Source organism: Micromys minutus (genome assembly GCF_963924665.1).
Source record: "Micromys minutus genome assembly, chromosome: 33".
In the NCBI taxonomy this organism is placed as follows: Eukaryota; Metazoa; Chordata; class Mammalia; order Rodentia; family Muridae; genus Micromys; species Micromys minutus.
Window position 1 is genome coordinate 18,139,658 of NC_137968.1, and position 24,611 is coordinate 18,164,268.

At 39.5% G+C, this 24,611-nt stretch overlaps 1 protein-coding gene across 1 annotated transcript in view; it reads right to left on the reverse strand.

Annotated features, from left to right (window-relative positions):
- The window catches only part of SAMD12 (sterile alpha motif domain containing 12), a 415,274-nt gene that overhangs the window by 352,451 nt on the left and 38,212 nt on the right, over positions 1–24,611 (reverse strand). Inside the window, exon 2 of the mRNA XM_080909385.1 lies at positions 19,239–19,417. Coding sequence (XP_080765511.1) covers positions 19,239–19,417 — 179 coding nt within the window. The remainder of the gene's footprint in view (positions 1–19,238; positions 19,418–24,611) is intronic.

A 24,611-nucleotide genomic window follows, 5' to 3' on the forward strand; every position in this document is an offset into this window, starting at 1 on the left:
GCAATTCTTAGAGGGAGCAGGCATCGAGGAAGGACCACAGACTAACAGGATACTGCCAACAGTTGGGTCATATCTAGTATCTTTCTCTGGCAATCGAAAATCGAACCTTTACTACTGGTTTTCTTTAAAATTATCAGCTATGGTATTTTTCTCCTTGTCCTCGGCAAGAATAGTGAGGATGCCATTGTTTGGGGTGTTCATTACATTTCTTCCAATATAAACAAAATATTCCCTCATTACATCAAACATTGCTCATCTGTGTGCCCTCTCTCAGGTTCAGCACATGCTTCTGAAGAAGTATAAGTAACTCGCTTGAAAAAAATCCATAATTGTGAAATATTGAAGATGTAAAACCCAGTAGAGGCAGGCTTTTTGCAACTGATAGAATACCACAGCCCACGAGGGTCCTTTATCCTTCTCCACTGAGGGAACTAATGAGAGTAGAACATTAGACAAACACACAGAGCTTTGAGCTCCCGTGTTTTATACTCTTTCTCTGACAACTTGGATAAACACGAGAAAGATATTGGAACTTTCAAACATCAAAAAACATAATCAGGAATATTTTCAGAATACGTTAAAACTATACACTTTTATTAAAATGTCTGGAGCAAAATCAAAATCTCAGCTGAGTTAAGAGACACATCATCCTTTCTCCTTCCCAGCTTCCAAATAACTTGCACTGTGTCTGTGGAAGCTTTATGATGAAAAAGAAAAAAAAAGCACATTTTATCCATACACAATATATGAGTCAATTCAGTGGTTCTCAAACTGGGGGTCTTGACCACTTTGGAGCAGTCTTTTCTCAGACATTGTCTGTTATATATCCTGCCTATCAGATACTTCTATTAAGACCCACAACAGCAGCAAAATTAAAGTTAGGAAATAGCAACAAAATAATTTTAAATTTTGGGGATCACTACAGTGAGGAACTGTATTAAAGGGCCACAGCATTAGGACACTTGAAAACCATTAGTCTAATGTGTCACCTTGGCTAGAGTATGAGAATAATCACAAACTAGTCTGATTATTACTATTAAGGGAAGAGATTTGCTTTTATTTCTTCTGTTTTTTTTTTCTTTTTTTTTTTTTTTTTTTTTTTTGTGGGAGTTAGCCTTTATACTTCTTAAAGCAGGGTTTGTCTTAGATTTTTGTTTTCCATAGGTTGGGCAGACATGACCTAAACATCTGAAAGCTAAATGTAAAGACAAGTTTCCTAAAGGAGGGATTTTGCTTTGTGACTACAAAAGAAAATCCTCTCTAGGTTTTCAGCCTGTCCTCTAGCACTTAGAGTCTTGGAGGCTGTGTATTGTGCATTCCTGTACACAGACAGAAAGATCTAGGCAGTGGGACCCTATTATGCTATGTCTCTGAAGAGTCCTAACTAATAGGAGTACTCTTCCATGTCTGTCCACTTTGGGGAGATAACTTTACACCTGAAGATAAAGCATGAGGGATCTGTAGAGAAAAAACGAGGGGAAACAATAATTCGACAACCACCAAAGAGCTAACGCTCATCTGCTATTTGTTAACACAAGTGTGAGAAGGAAGCAAATCAAGACACACAGAGGGTCTTCGCCAAATCAATTAATTATAAATGAGCTTCTTCAGGGTCCTGGTGTCGTTTCTCTTGACACTTGAGTTGCGTGCTCTGTTTTTCTTAAACCACTAAGAAAACAATGAAAACATTTCTACCCAAGTTTCACAGTTTGTTCCTGATATTTTCTTTCTTCTTGAGTGGGTGCCAGAAAAAACAAAGGAAACTCATTTTCCCTAAGACAGCAAGCAATACTCCTCCCCCTACTCCTCCAGCCCGGCACAAGGAAGCCAGTATTTCTAGTTCACTTTGTGTTACTGATATCCAGCAAGAGGCTCATCTTCTGTGCTGTCAGAGACGCCACACACAAAGCCTTTTGTCCACAAAGGAAGCCACTCTCTAAATTCTAAAGCCTAAGGTGACAACCACACCAGCATTCAGAAGTGTTACAATCATAACTTAAGATTCTTAAAGAGATCTGCTCAACACTTCACACTAGCATAAATCTCCTGGCTTCCATTTTGGTGACTGCTGGCACAAATAACATGGAAGGCACTTCCTGGCTCTGCCATGCCTTTATAAATATATAGATTATATAATTATTTTATATAAATTCTATATATATTTTATAAATATAAAAATATAAATAATTATATATATATATATATATGTATATATATATATATATATATATATATATATATATATACATATATATATATATATATAATTATATGCTGCCCAGGGGAACAAAGCAATGTACTTCTTGCACACCCAGACCAGAAGGCAGAAACCCCAGTCTAACTGAAATGTGAAATCAGCTAATGGGTACATTAGATCCTTAATTAGTGTGTCAAGTGACTATTTAGTAATATGACTCTTAACAGGACACTTTAGAACACAATGACCAGTACTGGTGATTTCTAGCATCTTTATCTCTAGACATGGAGCTTCTGGGCCATTTGGAAAATATATAGATCACACACTCATGGCCAGAGGGTAGGCACCTGAGTCTAGGGTATTCTAACAAGGTTTTACACACCGAGAATCCAGATCCAATTCTTTACTTTTTCTTCCCTGAACTACTTGGTAGCCATTTTGAGATGCATTCTTTTTCAAAGAACAGGGTTGCCAAAGGATTCTGGTTTTACAGGACCACTTCTAAGGACCAGGGGGCATTGAATCCATATGTGAACCCTCAGGCCCGGACATCCTAAGGTCCCATGGATACACCCCTTCCTCGTTTCAGTTCTGCTTGTGTTTCTAGCACCTGAAGCTTTGCTCACTTCCCCAAAAGGTCTGGCATGCATTTGTTAAGATCAGGCTTCATGTTTTATCCAGTGTTTCATGAGATTGGTGAAAAGTGGCTTCCAACTTACCTAACATGCAATGTTTCCAGAATCAGGAATGGTGGCCATATATCCCATGTGGTGGAAATAGCACTTGACTTCTGATGGCTGCTTACACATGCTCGCTCCCATTACAGGCATCCTCTCCTCTCATGTGTATGTTTGCAGACGCACATAGGAAGCCCAGCATGTTACACTTTCTGAGAAACTACACAAGGCGGGCATTTTCAGACCAAGTATAAGAATAGCACATCTAGTGTGCTTGTTTCGTGCAATTTGAAACCAGCTAGGTCATCTTTCTTGACTTGAAACATACACCTTTGGATCTGCAAATACTACCTTTAAAATCTGAGACTAAAACTGCATCATACACTGATCTCACATAGCTAAGATTCAGAAATGTAATGCCAGGGCTAGGATAATGGCTCAATGGTTAAGAGTGATTATTCTTTTTCCATAGGACTTGTGTGAAGTACTTACATCAAGTAGCTCACAACTACATGCAACAAGGTATCTGATGCCTCTGATCTACAGTAAATTTTGAAAATTCCTAGATACAGGTAAACAGAGAAAAATATGCTATGTAGTTACATATATAATATAACTGCTAGACTATTGCATTGCCTCAGTATTAGAGATGCTCTCAGTGGGTTCATCTATTCAAACACTTGGGTAATGTTTGCGAAATGTTCAAGAATAAGGCATTTCCTCCATAGTACGCTAACTATCCCCAGCTAGACTCGACTGTGTTGCTGTTCTTAAGTCAGGTATTGCTAGAATATCCACAGACACCTAAAGAACCTGGCTGAAGATGAGTTGAGGAGATAGCACAGTAATTAATCTCACCAATATATTGTTAATTTATTTTCATATATAGTTAAGTGGGGACTATCTCTGTCAGTGTAGATTTGACTTCCAAGGAGATGGTAGCATGTGGTAGTGGAACCATTATAGAGTAGAGGAAGGTATGGCAACACAGAAACTAGGCTCTAGGAAATTGTTAGTCTCGAGACATGGAAAGCAGAGAACCTGGTTTCCCTAGATCCCGCATCACACCAGCATCTGACTGTGTGTGTGGTGTGTTTGTGTGTGCATGTGTGTGCATGTATGTGTGCATGTGTGTGTGTGTGCTTGTGTGTGTGTGTATGTGTGTGTGTGTGTGTGTGTGTGTGCTCGAGTGTGATTCCAAACATACCATTTTTTCCTTTTATGGGGAGAGTAGGAGACTGAAGGTGTATGTACCCTGTTTTAGAGCTAAAGTCTACATTGTCAGTATAACCAGTGAGTCTATGTAAGTGAGGGGACAATGACATGATTCTAAGCATTAAAACCCAGACACTTTGGTGAGATACACTAGAAGAAAGACTAGATTTTCTATCCTTACTCCAGAAATTCTACAAGGTTACTGCTGCAGTAAGAAGAGATAAACATAATATAAAAATATGCAGGCAAAATGGAGATATTGAAATCTGTAAATCTTATTTTTCTGTTTTTGTGATGCTTTTGATATGCATTAGCTATTACAGATTTGCAGTTTTATTTATTTTTCTAATTATAATTTCTAATTATAATATATTATATTATTCCAACTGTTACATTTCAAACTTGCAGTCAAATTTCTAAATGTGTCTAAGCTTCAGATTCCACAAAACCTTTATCTATAAATTATATACAGATAGAGAGTATGAGATGAAAATCAGAGTATACATTTCATGAATGATGAAATTCTGGTTTTGATATTATAAAAATTTAAATGACTGTTAATACCATGTAGAAAATAAAGGGTTTCATTTATCTATCTGGTAAGAATATTTTTAAATTCATGCATATTTTAAATTATATCTATATTATCCTTGAAGCATTAGTTTATAATAGGAATTAAAACCATTTACAGATGTCCAAACCTCTAACTCTTTATCATTGACTTAAAACTGCCTTCTTCATTAAAAGAAATCAAATGCTTAATTGTAACTCTTAACATGAAATTAGTATGTTAAAGGGAAAACAAATTAGTGTCTTAAAGTTTACAGTTCTGAAGACTACCCGATTAATGAATGTTGTTCAGAAAGCTAAGAAACATAAGAATAAATTTTTGTCCAGCCAACAAACAGAAAAAGAGCATAGCCGGGTCTGAAGAGGCGGCTTGGTGGTTAAGAACGTGAGTCCCAGTTGCAGAAGAGTGGAGTGTGTTCTGATACTGTCTTTAATTGACTCAGAACTGCCTGCCAATCTAGCTCGAAATATCTGATGCCCTCTGTGGCCTTTGCAGGAAGCTGAAATCATATGCACATACCTCCACCACAGATGTGCGCCAAAATACATGCAGGCAAAACACCCGTGCTCGTAAAATAAAAATACACTTCAAATCGTAAAGTTTAGCCCTAAAAATAATTAAAAGTAAAAACGAAATCTATCATAAGAGACAAGGATGCATGCCCCAAGTTTGCCCACTCAAACCAGATAGTAAGACCCCACTGATGAAGATGTCCCACACTTCACTTATAGGCTATAGAGAAATGAAGGCATCACATGCGTTGGTGACAGGACACAAGGAAATCAAGTTAGTAGTGGACTGGATCCTCTACCTGCTGGTTTGTGTTCACTGTTCTGGAAGGTTCTATGCAGGCTATTGTCAGAGGAAACACATTAGTTTTCTTACGCTTGCTACCCCACTTCCAGGATAGACATGCTCACTGGAACATTAGTAGCAGAATTCTGTTGGTGTTAATTAACCATTTGCAATAGGATTAGAAGCCCTCTTCACCACAAGGAATACACATCTAATACTATAAACCCAAATAAAACCCTATCATTTTGGCAGCCATTGTTCCCCTAAATGGAGATTTTTTCAAAGTTTCATCTAACTATTTATGGTTATAGTTATAGACTAGGGCTACCCCCAGTCCAGGAAAAGGACTATTTGCAGAAGATAACAGCACAGAAACTCAGATCTGGACAGAGTGCTGAGAATTAGTGACTGCTAAGCACTCCTCCCTAAATGGAACACCCAATACCACCCTCCCTTTCCCCTGCCCAGGCACATGAAACGCTGCAGGTGACAGGCAGAAAGAATACAAGAGCTAGAAGGTAGAGACGCGGGCCATGAGAAACTGCTCCTCCCAAAAAAAGCTCTTTCGAATGCTGGCGTCATGAACACACAGCAGTAATAGATACCTACAGGAATCATGAGCCCACAACTGGAAGGGATCTCTGCGAAAGACTGGGTCTTTCAACATCCCATCACGCTTAGAGGAGGTGCACGCCAGGCCCCGCCCCTTCCGGGAAAGGTATTGATTGCTCATGGTTGCTGCAAGAGTGACTCCCACTTTCTCTTCAATGTTGAATCACTGGGGAACTAGTTGGAAGTAGGGATCAGAAAGGAGCTAAAAGAGAGTCATGGAGGGTGATCGAGGGAGAAAACCTAGTATGGATTTTAATCTGATGATGGCTAGATGTATTCTTTATGTGTTTAACAGGTTTCAAGAAAGTATATGTAGCAAATATTACTGGCTTTGAGAAAAGCAACCAGATTCCCCAGAGCTCCCAGGGACTACACCACCAACCAAGGAGTATATATGGAGGGACCCATCAATGGGAGGAGAGGCCTTTGGTCCAGTGTAGGGGCATGCCAAGGCAGGGAGACGATAGGGAGTGGGGGAGCACCTTCATAAAATCAGGAGAAGGGGATGGGATAGGGGGTTTCCAGAAAGGAAACTGGGAAAGGGGTTAACATTTGAAACGTAAATAAAATGATAACCAATAAAAGAAAAGGGGGGAGACCGCTTTGAGCAGCACTGGAAGCTGCCTCACCCTCCCCATTCCATTCCTTTGCTGCACATTTTAACCACACCCAGGGCACAAATCCATACCCTTCAGTGTTCTAACCAAGGAAAGCCCTTAAAGGAACCCCAGGAGAAAGGTCAGAAAGCCCTTGAGCTGAAGCAATGAACTCGAACACATTAATATCATTCTTGCATGGCTGAAACATCTAAGATATGGTCTGCACCTGAAGCGTTACCTCTCACACAGGAAGGGGTGGGACATGAGCTGCGATCATGTTAGTTGCAAGTTTGTCATTCACTTTGCTTCTTTACCCAGGATCAGTTTCATAAATAAAAGAGAAAACTTTGAATTGGATGACTTCTAATGTCTCTTATAATTGTTACCATTACCTTCCCATGAGTTATCTGGGCTGTTTTCCTATCACATGCAGCCCCTGCTCTCTGAGAAATGGCTCTGAGACTCAGTACTCCAAGGGGGGCATCTGCAGCAAAATGGCAAAGCTAGCTACAAGCTGCCATGACTCACAGACGTGCAGTAAATGAGCACTGTGGTAAATAACTGAACTCCAGATGTTGCCGATAAATATTAGCCAAGGAAGCCCAGGGGGAGAAGGAGGTCAGTCAAGGAGAAGCTCTCTGTCTCAGAAAGTTGAGACTGATACTTAGGAAGGTTGCATGCCAGATGAACACAAAGGAGGAAAAAGTCGGCCAGGCTCTTCGCACCAAAATGGTTACTTAAGCACATTAAGCTGCAACCCACATTCCCATGGTACATTCTCAAGAGCACACACACATACACACACACACACACACACACACACACACACACACACACACAGGTTGAAACCTGCTTCAGGTGATGGACAATTAGTAAAAATGGGGAGGGTGGAAATTCATCCCATGGCAGGAAATCAAAGCTTCACTAGGAGGTGGAAGGAGCAGCTAACTGCTGTCAGTTATATGCAGATACCACATGGTGCATTAGCAAATTGCCTGCCTCACCGTGGCTAGATATTGCTTGCAAATTCTGGGTACCAAAGCTTTACAATCTGTAAATGGAAATTTATGTTTATTTCATTAATTTGATTTAAAAAAAAAAAAGAATCAATGGGGAGGGGGCACACAGGCAGACTCCATGTGTTTAAAACTGTGATTGCATCTGACCCAGGAGAATCAGCTAAGCATCCACTCTTTGTCAGGAATGGCATCTGGTCCTAAGTTTCATCAAGGTGTTTTGCTGACAGTCATGTGCCACGTAACAGCAAGCAACATAAATCCTTTTGAGATACCAGTTGCGTCAATCTGGTCAGGCTAGCTTATGCATCAATAAAAACCATGACAAATAGCTAATCCTCATCTTGAGCAAAGACTTCTTACACCTGTATTCAAATGAAATAGTCTACTTGGCATCTTTCTACCCTGGAATCATAGAATTAACAAGGTTACAATGAAATCTCCATTCCCCATACCCCTAAATTCATTCTCTTGCCAATTTTCTTTATATCACTAATTAATATCAATGGCTCTTCGGTGTTTAAGTTAGAGATTCATCAGAATCCTTAATTACTTTCTTGCCGCGTTGAATATAACTAATCACAACTCTCCAGTTCTTTCTCCAAAATATCCTTGGCTTTTGCCATTTCCCTTCATTTCTATTGAGCTATTCCTAGACACTGTTATCCTTCACCTGAAATTACAGTAGCCCTGGCTCTGTCTCCCCTTTTCCTACCCTCTAATCCACAATTTGAGAAACAGCTAGAGCCTTATTCTGCAATCCTTTCCCATACCTAGACCCCTTTGCTGAAGAACTAGGCCCCTGGCACATGTGCAGCTCAGTCTCCATGGCTGCCTTGTCTTCCCTCATGGGAGAGGATGTGCCTAATTTGGGTATTCTGTTCTTAAACATGATTCATATCATGCCTGTAGAATGTTATTTCTTCTGACTTTTAATATCTAATTCCCACCTCAGGAAAAAAAAAAAAACCTATTTTTTTTTAATCCCTCCCCTATCTCTTTCCTATGTCTCACTCCATCTTTATTTTCTATCTCAGTTTCTAGACCTTAGTTTTCTTCCTTAGTTTTCCTTTCTTATAGCAGACTTTGTATAAGATTACATGCTTGACATGTTGTCTCCTAGAAGACAGAGTCCCCAAAGGTGTTGTCTTTTCTGTTTTGTACAATATAATACTCCAGAGACAGGATGTCGTATGTCGTCCCGAATGTAGAATATGTGTGTTTTCAGGTCTGTCCCAGCCATCCTCACTAAGTGAAAGAGGGTTCCCTCTCCCACTTGTATTGTGTCAGTATATTGTACACAAAGAATCAGAAATCAAACAGCCCACAGAAGCCCAGCAAAATCCAAAACAAGTGAGAGGGACCAGACATGAGCAGAACCAAACAAGAAAGGCTCTTTGTCCATCCAACAAGAGCAGAAACTGTAGAGCTCACTTGGTATGGACCTACAATGCCTTTTTCCAGATGTTATTTTTTTCCAGAGAAGTAAAAACTCTTGATATTTTAAATGAAAAAAAAATGTCTGGGATGTCTGATGGTGAAGAACTGTTTAGATTGAAAGTTTATGCGGGCAAAAAAAACAAACTGAAGGCAGCCAACTTGGATTCTTTGCCAATGTGCTTGGAACATAGGTGTGTACATGTACATTAGATATGCAATTTTCAGTTCATCTTTGCCAAAATGTTTCCTGAGGATAGTGGCTCTGACACGGAGGATAACAACAGCAGAGACTCATTGCTTAACTTACTGGGTGCCTAGCTGAACATTTAGTATGTAAGCATCAAAGATTCTAGACAACCCAGTGAAGTAGAGATCGTTGTTCCCACTGGATATGAGAATGCACACAAACCAGAAGACCAAGATCTTGGTCCAAGGTCACACAGCTGATCAGAAAAGGGGCAGACACAGACTCCTAGAGTCCTGGCAATTTAAAATACATTACTGAAACATCTCCCTTACAAATATTTTGTGCTGAATTTAAACATTGGTGTTTTGCTGTCTGCCTCAGGTCTGACTTCTCACCAACAACACCTATGGGTTTCCTACTAGACATGTTCATTTCACCATCATAGTCTGATAAAATATGAGGAAAAGGCTGAACAATCCTGCCCCTTAAACAAATTCGCTATATAACATGGAAGTGAGACAGATAAACTGGACCAGAGTACTTATGAGCTAAAAGAGATGAATTATGTGAGGACAAGGAAGGACAATGTTCAGCTTAGGTTATAATATTTGCTCAGATATCCTCAGCGCTAGGATTTGGCTACTGCTTCTGAGTTTGAGCAGGCTAAGCAGGCAAGGGCCATTTTAACTATTTTCTTGCAAATGCTGACCTACTGGACAGCTAACGGGCATGTGCTAATATAGATGTTTATGTATCCAATTACTCTACCGTTATTAATAACTCAAGTAAAAATGTGCGTTGGTTTTATTATTGCTTTATCGAATCTTCCCATCTCATACAAGCATTCTAGATAGAATTTAGGAAGTGCAATTTCCGGGAGTCTTTATATAGGAGAATTCTACCATTTGAAAAATGGAATGTGTGGTGGTTATGGGAAGAATTCACTCAAACAACAAATATCTGAGCCTTTTCAAGTATTTTTCAGGTTGGGATACTCAGGGTTCTGATGCTGAGTTTATGGTCTAGCAGATGGTGGCATCCCATAATAAACACAATAAACATCAAAGTATGTACTCTTCTAGAAAGTCCTAAGAAGAGGGGAGGATGGCCTGATACAGATCAGAGTCTTGGGAGAGACTTTGCCTTCTTTTCAATGAAACTGCCTCATGAGCTTTGTCTCAGACAACGCAGCGATGAAAGTACAGCCTTCAGCCAGTATGACGGTTCTGAGGTGAGAAGGTGTCTGCATTGAACCAGGAACAGCTAGGGCACTGAAAAATGCAGTGGCAGATGACAGAAGGGACTTTCTAGAGGACACAGCACAAGGGCCTAAGAATGTGCTGGAAGACCATGGACCTCAGGTCTGGGAGAAACAGTAAGAGACTGGATGAGACTTAGCATAGGAAGAGCAAGATATGAGTCTGAACCACCCATTGGGAAGGTCATTCTGGTGGGTGAACTGAGAATCAGGCTTAACTGTGGATCTGGACGTGTTGCTTAAAGAGAAAAATGAAGGGATGCAACCAAAAGAAATCAGTTAGAGGGACCTCTTAGAAAATATCACCAGGAATAGCTCCAAGCTTTAATTTATGGGATGCTTCAATCAAACTGCAACACGACCGTCAAACGCATGGCAGATCCAGGCTCCAGGTATCAGTGTTGTTAATCATGGAAAAGCTTAATGACAAAGGGCTGATGGTAGAGCCATTAAAGTGTTACAGTGGCTGGAAGAAAGTGGATTTTGCTCCTTTTCTTGCCCTTAGTGGATAGTTCTTATTTTTCAATGTCACAGATGCATGCATACCCAGTATGTAACAGTTCTAAGGTAACCATTGCTCTGTAATGCCAAATTTAAAAACTGTTTTCTTTATCTTTAGCAAAGCTACAGCAAATGAGTTGTAATGAGTAGATGATAAATGAGATTTAATACTTCAGATTTATTATTGTTTGTCACACATCCATTTTATGAGCATGTTCAATTTCTGTCATATACTGATTTGATATTTGGCATTTGGATAAAACACTTAGTTGTTATATGTTAAGCACGGAATTCTTATGCATTGAAAATTATGCTGAAACTCTATCCCTGGAACTGATAGGTTTAAAGGAGGTCATCTGGAAGGTAACTAAGTTTGATAAGGTTATGATAAGAGATGGGGTTTGCTTTAAGAAGGTAGACCTCAGACAACTCATTCATTGTCGTGTGAAGATGCAGGCTAAGCACAAGCTAAGAGGACGCTCATGGGAGCAAGTCACCTAGCATGTGGACCTGAGCGTTCCTAAGCTTTAGAATTACATGAAAGGAAAAGCCGACTATGAAAATGACCTGGGTTACAGCACTCTGTAACAGCAGTTCTATCTGGCTAAGACACTGCTTATATAAGGGGACCTGTCAAAATAACGCTTGGAAACTATTCATCTGGCCCTGAAAATAATCTTGCTGGTCTTGCTCCATGCCTGCTTGCCCAACTTTCCAGTTTAAACCAGGATTCCTCATCATTTGAAGAGGACTCCACTTTCTGTTTCTTCAAGTACTGACTAGTTTGAGAAGATGAATGAGGAGAATCTTAGATCCTTATACTGAAGGCTCTGAACACTTCAGGGAGACTTCCACCAATTGGAATTTTAGATAACACTTGGAGTTGTAGATAGAAAGCAGGTTCTGGTCGGAAACGTGAGCCACACGCTTCAATCAGGTATTTATCTAGTCTGAGGGACCACCAGGATTTTTTGAGGATGATGCATACTAGGCAGACTTTGTATTATGCATGTGCATGATGTCCTACTAATACCCAGCAGTGTAGAAATACATTCACCCAGTAGTCATTCATTAGGGGACCCATGATTTATCCTTAGATTTCTCTTAGAAAAGCTAAAGATAGTATAGTAACTATGGGGCAAAATAAAACAAACTATAAAAGGTAAAAGGTTTGTGTGTCATATAACTGGCTTGATCATTCAGTTCTCACCAACACAACCCTACGTACATGCTGGACACATGACCAGACATTGCTGTTAGAAGAATGAGCCAGACAAACTGCTCTCACCACTAGGCATACAGTTCAGAATCCAGAGTTGGGTCTGATAGGAAGCAAACTGGGCTTCATAGGAGGTGAGTGGGGCCAAAACTTTTAGATTTAATATCGACCATGGTAGAAGGGTGTATTTTTATCGAAAGCATTTTGGGAAAGCATTAAGGATGTTAAGCAAGCGAATAGAATCTTCCCCTTAGACATAGCCAAGTAGGAGCTGAATCCCAAGAGAGCAAGGAAGCCAGAAAAGAAACCACTAATGTGTTCAGTGGGAAAGAGAAGGTGAAGAGCCATGAGGGCTGTGAAGGGAGATCACGCATGGACTTCAGAAGAGGTTTTGGGGAGAATAAATGGGACTAGCCAATGACCGAGTCACCTCTATGGGACAGAACTGGCTATACCTTTTGCATTTGTTTGGTTTTTTTTTTTCATTTGTTCATCAATATGATAAAATTCCTGGTGTAAATGATTGAATGGAAGGAAGATTTATTTCAGTTCACAGTTTCAGGGGTTTCTGTCTATCTCGACTGGGTGAGATGAATGAGCTGTGTAGGAGGCTGTTTCTGTCGTGGTATGAAAGAACCAAAAAAGAGACACAGAAAGGGGCTAGGTACAGGACATTCCAAAAATTTGTCTTCCGTGATCTACTTCATCTAGGTATATCCCATGAGCTGGAGTTTCCAGAACTTCTCTAAGTTTTTCTTTTATTATTACATATCAATTTTTATGTAAAACAGTAAAACAGTGCACCAATGGTATTGGGGTAATTCTAAAATGTTTATATACTATAATGGCTTTGGTCTTAATTATATAACTCTCATACTTTATGTTCAAACTGAATACATGCTATGAACCTTTGTATACTGATAAAATAGGGCAAAACCAACAGACTGTACACTTTGGCACGTCCTCATCTGCACATATAGTTCTGGACACCACTAGGCATACAGCATATAAGCCTGGTCTCTCTACTAAACTCTTCTGCCTACCTGCTATGCGACCAGGAAGTCATAGAAGTGAGTCTAAATTACAGACGCCCCTTACTAACTCAGTGAAGCATACCTACCTTCTCAGTATTGTATGACACACCAATGTCAACCCTATACAGTTCTCATTGGATGATCATTTACTAGGAATCCTGCAAATCTCTGTTCTAAACAGCCACCTAAGTTCAAATAGTCATAGTGCAACAGTAACTACAGTGTAAGAGTTTAGGGAAAGAAGACAAGCAGTGATGAGAATTCTTAGCCATACTAAGAATACACATTTTATGAATAAGGTACATTATTATGTGGACAGGGAGAAGGAATAAACAAATAGATGAATGAAATAAAAAATTGTCTCTCCTTAGAAATAATGCACATTTGTCAACCATAAGGGACTAGCATCATCCTTCTTGTTACAGGTGCAGTGAAAGAATAAACACTTCTTTCTTTCACTCTTTGAATGCTGGTCCTATACCATCCTGTCTTTCTCTATGGAATTCTGCCTCATCAGCTGCTTAATCCTTCACTTGGAAGAGCTAACCAGGGCTCTTAATCCCTTTAGGTTTTCCATAGGACCCTCTGTCAAGAACCTTTGAGGGGCGATTTCCTTCTAACTGCATCATGAGTTCAATGCTACCATGAAACTCCCTTGAGTTTGTCTGTGAAAATTAACCTTCATAAAGAGTCAGACAAGTCTGAAACATCTTCATCAAACCAGTTAAAATTCTGTTAGAACTTTCAGGTTTGGGTGTTACATGGATCTTCAGAGTTTTAGGCTAGAAAAAGAAAAAAAGAACACTTTTGCTTAATGCCAGCAGCCACCACTACTGAAGATCAAACACTTCTTAACCCAAGTCAAAAAGATGAAACACCATCTTCGGATGCCTATGTGAGCTGTTTCAAATTTGTAACTGGAGATACACATGGATCCTCTGGCCTATTCGCTACCAGGTGCTGTTAAACACTCACTCTTGATTTTAAAACTTCATGTGTCACTCCATGTAGTCTTAATCACTGGAAAAGTATCAGCAACCAATGACTCTATTCGTGTGCTGTCTAATGCTTTGTTAGCACTGGATCTTGCACTTAGAGGGATTGTATTTTAAGGCAGGCTGTACTACAACCAAGCAATAAGGTCTGCAGAGGCCACACTTACTGTCTGTTTCTCAGGTCTCTCGCCAGTGGACAGATGAACATGCTCTTGAGGGTTTCTCTTTGATGACTGTACAATAAATCAGTGGTTCAAATGTGCATTACTATGGTGCTGTTTTCAGAGATTAATACATTAGTAGTAAACACAACTCCAAATGAAAGTTGACTGGCTTCTGAAATCTCTCCAAATACCCAATGTAGTGGTGGTGATGTGGCCTGGAACTCACATAGCATGAAGTCTTCTTTGGTTTTCACTCTTGCTCTGACCTTCAGACAATTTATTAAACATGTGCTCATTGTGCATCCTTTCCTGTCACTGGTGAAGTGACACTGGGTTGCCAGCATTGTGTGGAGACACTCTTGTTCCTTGAGCCAAGTTGTACAGATAGCCAAGAATGACATCATTCTATTCCCAAGCTGCCACAGATCTTCACAGAGACCACAGTACAATGTAATGTGATCAAGGTTAAGTACAACCCACTCTATCTTTGTCCCCAAGTCAAAGTTCAGCTGTCTTCTTTGATCCTAGATTAATGATTTCTGCTCATTGTTACAAATGTCTACCACAGTCCCTTCTTATCTATCCGCCAGTGGCTTATCCACAACACCAGGCTCTCTTCATTTCTTGCCTCTAGCACCAAGTTCCAGGCCAGCTTCTTTAATTCTGTGCCAAAGAAACACACACCAAATCTAATATTAGCCTAACAAGAAAAGGCTACCTCCTGCCAAAGATTCACATAATGTATCCCAAAGCCAAGTGAGGTAATCATTCCCTGTTTCAGACACTGGTATTGTTTCTCCCTTATATAACACAATAATCAAGACTGTGTGTGTTTCTCTCAAAGGAGTAAAAGATGCACACAGCATTTTAACCTCTTCTTATGCTAGTTGGCTAGCTTCTAAGTGAAACAGACTGTATTTTTTATTTTCAAGCAAATTGATCATCTGTTCATTTAATCTTCAGGCAATAAAAAAGTCCCAATTTAGTGCTATTAGACAGAGACTTCTGGTTCTCCTTCACACAGTTATTAAACAGAAACTACATTTAGTGAACTATTTAAATCCCCAGGTTTCTGAATTGTAAGACAGAGGTGCAAATATTATAACCATAAGTATGAGGCAGAATTATAAATGAGAGGGACAATTCAAAACTCACCTCTGGAATAGCATTATGCGAGTAGAAAAAGATTCTTAATGCTCATATTAAAGACATTTAAATATATACCAGTTGGCCTTCCCAATAAACACATAGAAAAGTAATTCAAGAAATAAAGACCGTCTACTCTCCTAAAGTTTGCTTATGGCACTTGTGATGACACATGCCAGAATCCCAGCATGAGAAATAGCAAGAGTCCTGCCTCTGGATGAATGTCAGTGCATCATTATTTGTAAGACATGTTTCTGTTTTGTTCTGTTTCATTCTTTTTTTCTATTAAAAACATCTGTATTGACTATTTTCTTTACTTATGTCTCATTTTTGAGAAAGGGTTTCTTCATGTAGCCCCGGCTATCCTGGACCCCCAGTCATCACCATAGATACCATCCCTGTATTTTCCTATTCCCCAGCTTCACCTGTTAGCTCTCTGTGAAAAGGGCAAATTCTGTCCATGTTTCTCCTCTGTTTACCCTTAAACATGCCAATCCAGGTGAAGACAAACAAACATTCCAGGTGAAGACACTGGAATCGCCTTGATTCTGTGTTTTATTGCAGATGATTTGGACAAACTCCAGTGAGCATAATTTCTAACTGTGGTCTATTGTTTTGGAAAGGTGGAGGGATGCTGTACAGAATTGTACATTTTTTTCTGCAGAAGCTCAAAATCACACCTTCAACATGGATTTAGAAGCAATCAAGCCACCTAAGATCCAAACCAGTTTTTTTTGTAAATACTTTTAAAGAACAGAGATATAATCTAGAAGTACTTCATTACACTTGAAGTAAAATAAAACAGATATCAAGAATTCCTTTTCTCTTTTTCACAGATGGGTTGTTAATATTTTAGACATCCTTTAACGCTGGCACGGTCTATTTATCTTTCTGGGTAAAATCAGACCCTGAGCACAGTTTTCCATTTTTCCTCAGATGACTCTGTAACACCACAGATTAACTTTAGATGGCGTGGCAAATCTCACTTATCACTACTCACAAGCCCAACTCAGATGGTGCACTAATTTCCTTTTAAGACCTATTTCTCCGCATAAAAATATTCAGTGAAAAGTGCTCTTGTAATACCTTTCTCGGCGATCGTTCCCCAGAGATACCTGTGAGTAATGTCACCGTTTTTAATTATCCAGTCAGAGAGGAAGCAGTAATGATCATTATTCACAGCTACAGGTAAAGCAAGGATAAAATCACATTTTAATCCAAAAACCATAATTTGGAAGAGAGGCACAAGGTTCAGGGTACAACAGCCAGGTGACCTTCCTTCTTCCAGTTCTTCTTTAGTACTTACGTTTGCTTTCTCAGGTTTGCATATACTCACTCAACAAACACAAAGGGAGGAAACAAATGCTTATGAAGATTAATTCCCTTCATTTCCAAAGACAAAACTGAAATGAACATCTCTGACACTTGGCATGAATATTGTTAATGAGTTTGCACAAAAATCCATACAGTGACATTTTTATTTTCACTGAAAATAGATTATTGTCTCATACACTATATCCTAATTACAATTTCCCCTCCCACTTCTCCTCCCACAGAGCCACTCTCTTTCTGTCTCTCATTAGAGAATAAGAAGCTTCTAAAAGATAATAGAAATGTAAAAAAAATAAAACATAACAAGATAAAACAAAAACTATCATGTTAAAGTTAGACAAGACAATCCAGCAGAAAGAAAAGAACCCAAGAATCTCTCACACACACTCAGGTGTCCTCTAAAAACACCAAACTGGAAGCCATAAAATTATAAGCAGATGACCTGGTGCAGAGCTATGCAGACTTTGTGCATGCTGCCTCTCTCTTTCTCTGTGCGTGTTCATAAGACTTATGCTTATGTTGATTAAGAGAACCTTGACTTTTTGGTGGCCTTCATCCCCTCAGACTCTTGCATTCTTTATGCTTCCTCTTCTGTGTGAATTCCCTGATCTCCGACCCGTATCTCTGGTGGAAGGAATTTGATGGAGGCAACCCATTTATGTCTGAGTGTTCTAAGGTCTCTTTCTTTCTCCCTCTCCCTCACGTCCCCACCCCATACTGTCTTGTTATGGTTTGCATATGCTTGACTCAAGGAGTGGCACTAGTAGAAGGTGTGGCCTTGTTGAAGGAAGTGTGTCACTCTGGGGGTGGGCTTGGAGACCCTCCTCCTAGCTGCCTGAGGATGCTCAGTCGGTTTCTGGCTTCCTTTGGATAAAAATGTAGAACTCTCAGTTCCTTTTGCACCATGCCTGCCTGGATGCTGCCATGCTCCTGCCTTGATACTGACTGAACTGAACCTCTGAACCTATAAACCTGCCCAAATTAAATGTTGTCTTTTATAAAACTTGCATTGGTCATGGTGTCTGTTCACAGCAATAAAACCCTAACTAAGACATGTCTGCTATAGTTGTCTGTATTCGCACACTGCTTTTTGTTTGTTTGTTTGTTTGTTTTTCGGACAAAAGAAAGCCTTTATAGGATGCTGTCTTCCACAAAACCTCAATGACACTCAGACTCCCACTGTTTGGTATAATTTCAATGCACACTTCATCAGTTGTGTGACACCTACATTTAGGCCAGAGACTGAGAACTAATCTCCCATCAAAATAGAACAGCTGTATTTCCATCAACTAAGGTTTACTATAGTTTGACTCACAGGATGATTAAAGACATAACAAGCCCCAGCACCAAGAGTGCTTAAAATATGCTATATATGCACATATTTACAAGTCAGTTATTATCATTAATAGCTTTTGTCAGCAAAAGCCCCTTAGGATCAGGCTTTTACAAAATGTTTTCAGAAGCAGAAAATCATTTACTCAGCTCATCTCATCCTAATAGGGGAAGCAGATTTTAGGAATTCTTTATAGATGGAGACTACGCAGCACAGTCGCATAACTTGTGCAAAAAGAGGGAAGAGAAGGAAGGAAGGGAGGGAGGAAGGAAGAAAAAAGGAAGGAAGGAAGAAACAAAGAAAGAAACAAAGAAAGAAAGAAAGAAAGAAAGAAAGAGAAAGAAAGAGAGAAGGAATGAAGGGATGGAAGGAAGAAGGAAGGGAGGGAGGAAGGAAGGAAGAAAAAAGGAGGGAGAGAAGGAAGAAGGGAGGAAGGAAGGAAAAAAGAAAGGAAGGAAGGAAAGAAGGAAGGAAAGGAAGGAGGAAGGAAGAAAGAAAGGGAGGGTAGGAAAGAAGGAGAAAGGGAGGGAGGAAGGGAGGAAGAGAGGAAGGAAGAAAGGAAGGAAGGAGGGAGGGAGGAAGAAAGGAAAGACGGAAGGAGAGAGGGAAGGAGGGAGGGAGGAATGAGAGAGGGAGGAAGGGAGAAAGGAAGAAAGGAAGAAAGAATGAAAGGTTTAAACTCCATTGTTGTTAGATAACAGAAGCTCTTTTCTATAATCCATAATCCAAAGACTCTTACTATAGGACAAGGACACACATTTGGATTTCATACAAAGGAAACTCAGTCAACCTTGTCATCTATTAACATTTATCGATGAAACACAGGCTGATATTACCAAAGATACATCAGTGATTAGCAAAGCATTGTTAGCCCTTCTCTGTGGCTGACCATGGCTTAGCAAGGCTCCAGTCTCAGACTTTTAACGCTTAATAGGCTAAGGGCTCACCTTTGCTGACTCAGCTTCTCCCTGAAGTCTCCTGGGGGTTCCTTTTTGGTCAGATACCTTCTGGAAATTTCTGTTTTTAATGGATTGAGAGTCTACACCTTCGCCTTCAATCTGCAGTTTAATTCCGTCAGCACGGGCAGGGTGGTCAATACCCCGAGGGTTCAAACCACAATGGAGAGCTAGGAAAGATGGACAAATAGGGCTCAGAACACAAGACATACTAAGAAAATGTCTGTCACAGAAAGTATTTCATTAGGCCTAACTGGGAAGGAAACAGAGTGCCTGTGAGCAGAGAGCTAACAGAATGACTATGGGACAGAACATGGGTGGGAAACCTTGAGCTTTGAAGCACACACACAAATGTCACCATTCCAAAACCTTACTTTGAACACATTACTAATGCCCAGGGAACAGATGGAGTACCAGATCAGGCATCTTCATGACCCCCAACACCACTTAACTATTTCAACCCTACGTCTGGTGTATTGTTCTCCCATCATCTAGAACCTGCTTACTCCCTATGGAAGACATCCCTCTAGTCATAAGTCATTCACTCACTCAGTCAACTCTCTTGCAATCATTCAACCAGTACTTATTGGCATACACACACACAAACATATGTGTATATATGTATATGTGTGACTCTCAACGTAGACTTAAATGCACAGGTGAAACATTGTAAGAACTGAACAGACAAATGAACTAATGATTTTTTTAAATGTATCTCCACTTCAAGAAAGAAAAGACCAAGGTCCGGACGGCTTGTGGTACTCAAGCCCTGATAACTTCAAATTTCTCATTTTCATATCTATACCATCTAAAATTAATATCTCTACCGGTAAAATCTAAAGCTCAGATTTTGGGATGTTTATTCATTCAGAAAACATGTATACACTCCTCCTCTGTACCCAACCTTATCTAAGAAATAGCAATGAGTTTTATGAGACTCATTATTCCTCTAAACAATTCCCAAAACTAGCACTTGCACCTGAGTCTGAACACTTGTGCACATAGTTATATAGACGTGTGCTTTAGGATGTGTCATAATAAATTATTTTGAGTTTTTGTGTTCCCAAACCATCAGATTTAAAATTCCATCCTTATCATCAGCACTTTGACCTTAGATGATTTAATGTCAAATACTAAAACCTTCTTTTTATCTTCATTAGGACAGTAATTCACTGACAGTCTCCCATATTAAGTGACCATTAGCTTTCCCTCTACTCATTGCTTCTCATTGGCTGGTCACCTCGGTAAGTCTATGCTACAGCATTTCTCACTACCAGGCTGTGGCTCCCTCTCCTCTTACTGACTCCTTGAAGACTATTTTGCAGGGAGAACTAATTTCTATTGGAATTCTATTGGAAAGACTACTTCCCAATAGAAGTGGGATTGGACACGTTCTTCCCTAACTACATTTCCTTATTAACAGGTACCACCAATTCCCAAAAGCTTTTGATACAGGAAACACCTCACCTTCACATGGTCAAAACTCAAGTTCCATTTTCTGACTACAGATATCTGCCCACTGATTTACTCAAACTGAGGAGTCATCCTTAGCCTTACTGTCTCCAAGATTCACTATAATCCTTCCCATCAATTAGCAAAATCATTAACTGGACCTGAACCAACTGTTTAAGTACATCCCTAGTTCCATCTCCTCGGTCACCACCATAGATCGATATAGGCATCACACACTTAGATCACCAACCTAATTTATCTCCTTTTCTTATCTCTTAAGATCTATGAACATGCATATATGTGTGTGTATATTGTGTCATAAGACTCCTTTGCTTAAAACTTTCTAATGGCATCATTTTACACTTAGATAATTCATAAAATGTCATCTTGTCCAGGGAATCTCATCCTCTTTGATCTTGCCAGCTTCTCTATGCAGACCAAATGTCCCATGATCATCATGTTTTCCCCCCCACAGGCTTCCTTTCTTTCTTCACCACATTCTTGCCCAATTCAAAGACTCTGTACCTGTTTCTATACTTAAAATGGTTTCCATTTTCACCTAAGTCCTATTTAGCTTTAAGTTTTTCCTTTAATATGAATTTTTTATGTGTCATTTTCTAGCCATCATCCTCACACCTATATCTTCCTGTGACCTCCCCATGTAATACAAGGTACCTTGAGGAATAAATATCTAATAATCTAAACCATCTTCTTGAAAGGAATATCATAGGCATGCAGTTTCCTCCATTTTATATACACATAATTAGTGGATTTCTTCTCCCCTAGTCTCCAGCATTCCCAAAAGCAATGAACAGTCATATCACAAAGTTAAACTCTCAGCAAGGATCAGTTCATGTCCCGTCCCTCAGGCTTTGTTCTGAACCTCAAATAATATTCATGAAAAACTCTACCAGACATAATTATATTCATTTTTTAAGATAAGGGAAATGAGGCTCAAAAGGGTTATGGTCACTGAAGGTGACACAGGTGTCTGCTGAAGGTCACAAAGATCAAGTATCATTTGGAATGCATATGAATTTAAGTTAGAGATGAGCATATCTAAACTAGATTAAGTAGAAAAGAAACTTACACATTTTTATAATGGAAAGTTCTGTCTAAGTTTGAATCCAAAGCTAGTGGAGTTTATAGCTCAATGATCCTTTAAAGGACCTTTGACCCCCCTCTCCGTGTCTCCTTGTCCCTACTGGTAGTATTGCCTTTGTCCTATGCACATAGGCACTTGAGCCACATGCTTTAGGTATTAACATTGAAAAATAAAGAACTTAGGCATAGTTCTTTCCCCAATTCTTCCTCTAAAGTTTAACCACTTCTCATTGGCTGAAGTGAATAACATGTTCATTATTGAACTGAGACCCTTGAGGTGACCTCAGTGAATTTAAGCCATTACATTCAACTAAGATTATTTTTCCAAACATCTACTACTGCTACTCCAACAGATTAAGTATAGAATGAATATCTGTGCACAAACTACCATGTTCAAGTGCAAAGAGAACCAGGGAAAGCATGAACTAATTACTGTTAGTATCAATCAGCTTCTAGTCTCCAAAGACTAGCCTACTTAAAATGAATATTCAATTAAATATACTAAAATTGTGATTATTCTAAAAAGCTGTGCTTTGGTAGGGAGATAGCAGATTCACAAGGGATGAAATTATACATTAATGAGGAAAAGAAAAATGCCCAGCTTTGATCTTTCTCTTCCAGCATGATCCCCTGTTGCTTTCTGCATTGAAATTCAGGTATGGGAATACCACTGAACTGCTATGAGCTTCCAACACCTCAGATTCTCTTGCCCTATCGCTTTCCTTCAAAGCAGACTTACACTCCCTTCATCTGTTCCCATGAGTCCCACTCTAAGGAAGAAGTTTTATTCTACCTGTGCACCAATCTAAATTTTTACCAACAATCACCTGGCTTCCACTTGAGGGAATGGTGTACATGAAAAGAGATGATGTCGTCAAAATGGAATTGGGACACCAGGCTAGACACTTATGCATCCACACTGAAGATTTTCTGTGCTAACGGTTCTTAACTGGGAAGTGGTAACACAGATTTTGGATTTTAAGTCTCCATTTGGAAATTTTCGATGCTAACAAGTTAAATCAAAGTCATAGCTAGGAAAGCTTCAGGTAAAGATGTCAAGCTTTTTATTTCATTGATGCAATGGCTAGAAACCTGTTAAGCAGAGGAATATTTGAGAAAAACCAAAGAAACATGAAAAGGGTCTCAAGGCTGAATAATGGGCAGCTGAGCCCATTAAACTGAGTAAATACCCGTAGTGAAGGCAAGCATGGGTAGTGATGGGGACAGAAACAAGGGAGCACAAAGGACACTAGGAACATGATGAACAGAGATGAAGGTCACACCTTGGACAAGGCCACCGGAACATTGCTTGGTTTGTAAATATCAGGGACATGGAATTTCAGGGACAACAAAAACCAAGCCTGTCAGAAATATTTTAAAACAAATGAGTGCAAGAGCAAAATATCTAAATCAATGCTAGCTTTACAGTCTAGGAGGAAATTGCTATGAAAGATTTAAATATTTGCGTGATGGCTAATGCTACGTGTATAGAAAGTCAAGAAACTATACTGTGCCTCTGGTTTATAGACTAGATATACTTTGAACACCCAATATTTTCCTAGTTAAGGAAAATCTCCCGATTTAAGGCATGGTTGTATAAAGAGAGGTGACTTCTGGCTTATTCTGTGGTTGGACAAATGTTTCTTTTCTTAAACGTGTGTTATATGTCCCGATCGAGATCTGGGAGTGAAGACTATGCAGATTACTAGGAGATGGTGTGTGTTTGACTCCTAGGGTCTGCAGCTGTGGTAGGGGACAGACAAATAATGTAATGACACAGGTGTATTATTCAGGCATCCAGGTACCAAGAACATTTGTACGAGGCAGTGCAACTATCACTGAGGAAGCAGCCTGTACCGACATGTATGGCGGTAGGTTGGCTTTCCAAGCACGAGAACCAATCTTCTGAAATGGGAAAACCGTGAGAAGATATCAAGAAAATATCAAATTTTGAAGTGATGCTGGAGAACGACAAAAATAAATAAAAATAAAACAATGATATTGGTAAATAAAAAAGTGAAACGTTTAAATGTCCATGAATAAAATAGGGACTGAGAAGTGGGACAAATACTGGGTGGTTATAGTTTAGACTTAAACATGAATAAAATCTTCGTAGATAAAATAACATGGATGAACACTGAGGAAATTATGCTAAATAAAATAAGCCTGTCTCAACGGGACACCTCTCCCTCTCCGTAGTACTCACATCTGTAATCCCAGACAGAGGCACGAGCATTCTCACAAGTGTGAGGCCTAGGCTGATTTCGGGTCAGACTGAACTAGAGTGTGATCTTCCCTCAAGAAACCAGAATCAAATAAAAGGGCAGAAATTGTGTGGTACTTAGAACAAAACGTGCACAGACCCACTTATAATAAGTACTCGGAACAGTTAATCTGCAAAGTTAAAAAAATTGTTATCTAGGAGCCTGGGCATGGGAGGAAATGCAGGTGGGTGGGGCTTTGGCAGAGCTGGATCTGTAGTGCTCCAGTTTAGGGTGGCAAAATGATTTTTCAGATAGATAACAGTGAAAGTGACTCAGCGTAAGTGTCTTATATAACGCAGGCTTTTTACAAGGGTGGAAATTATATTTTATCAAAGAATGATCAATGATAAAATTCCTATTCTATTCACTTTCACTTTGACTCAAATATCATCCCCATTAAGTAGAAGTCAAAGTTCTCAAGATGTTGTGTTCAAAGGCTTCAGAGTTTCTTCAGCTACCGCATGCTTTTTATTGTTATTATGAATTCTATACATTGGGTGTATCAATGTGTGTGTGTGTGTGTGTGTGTGTGTATTTGTGTGTG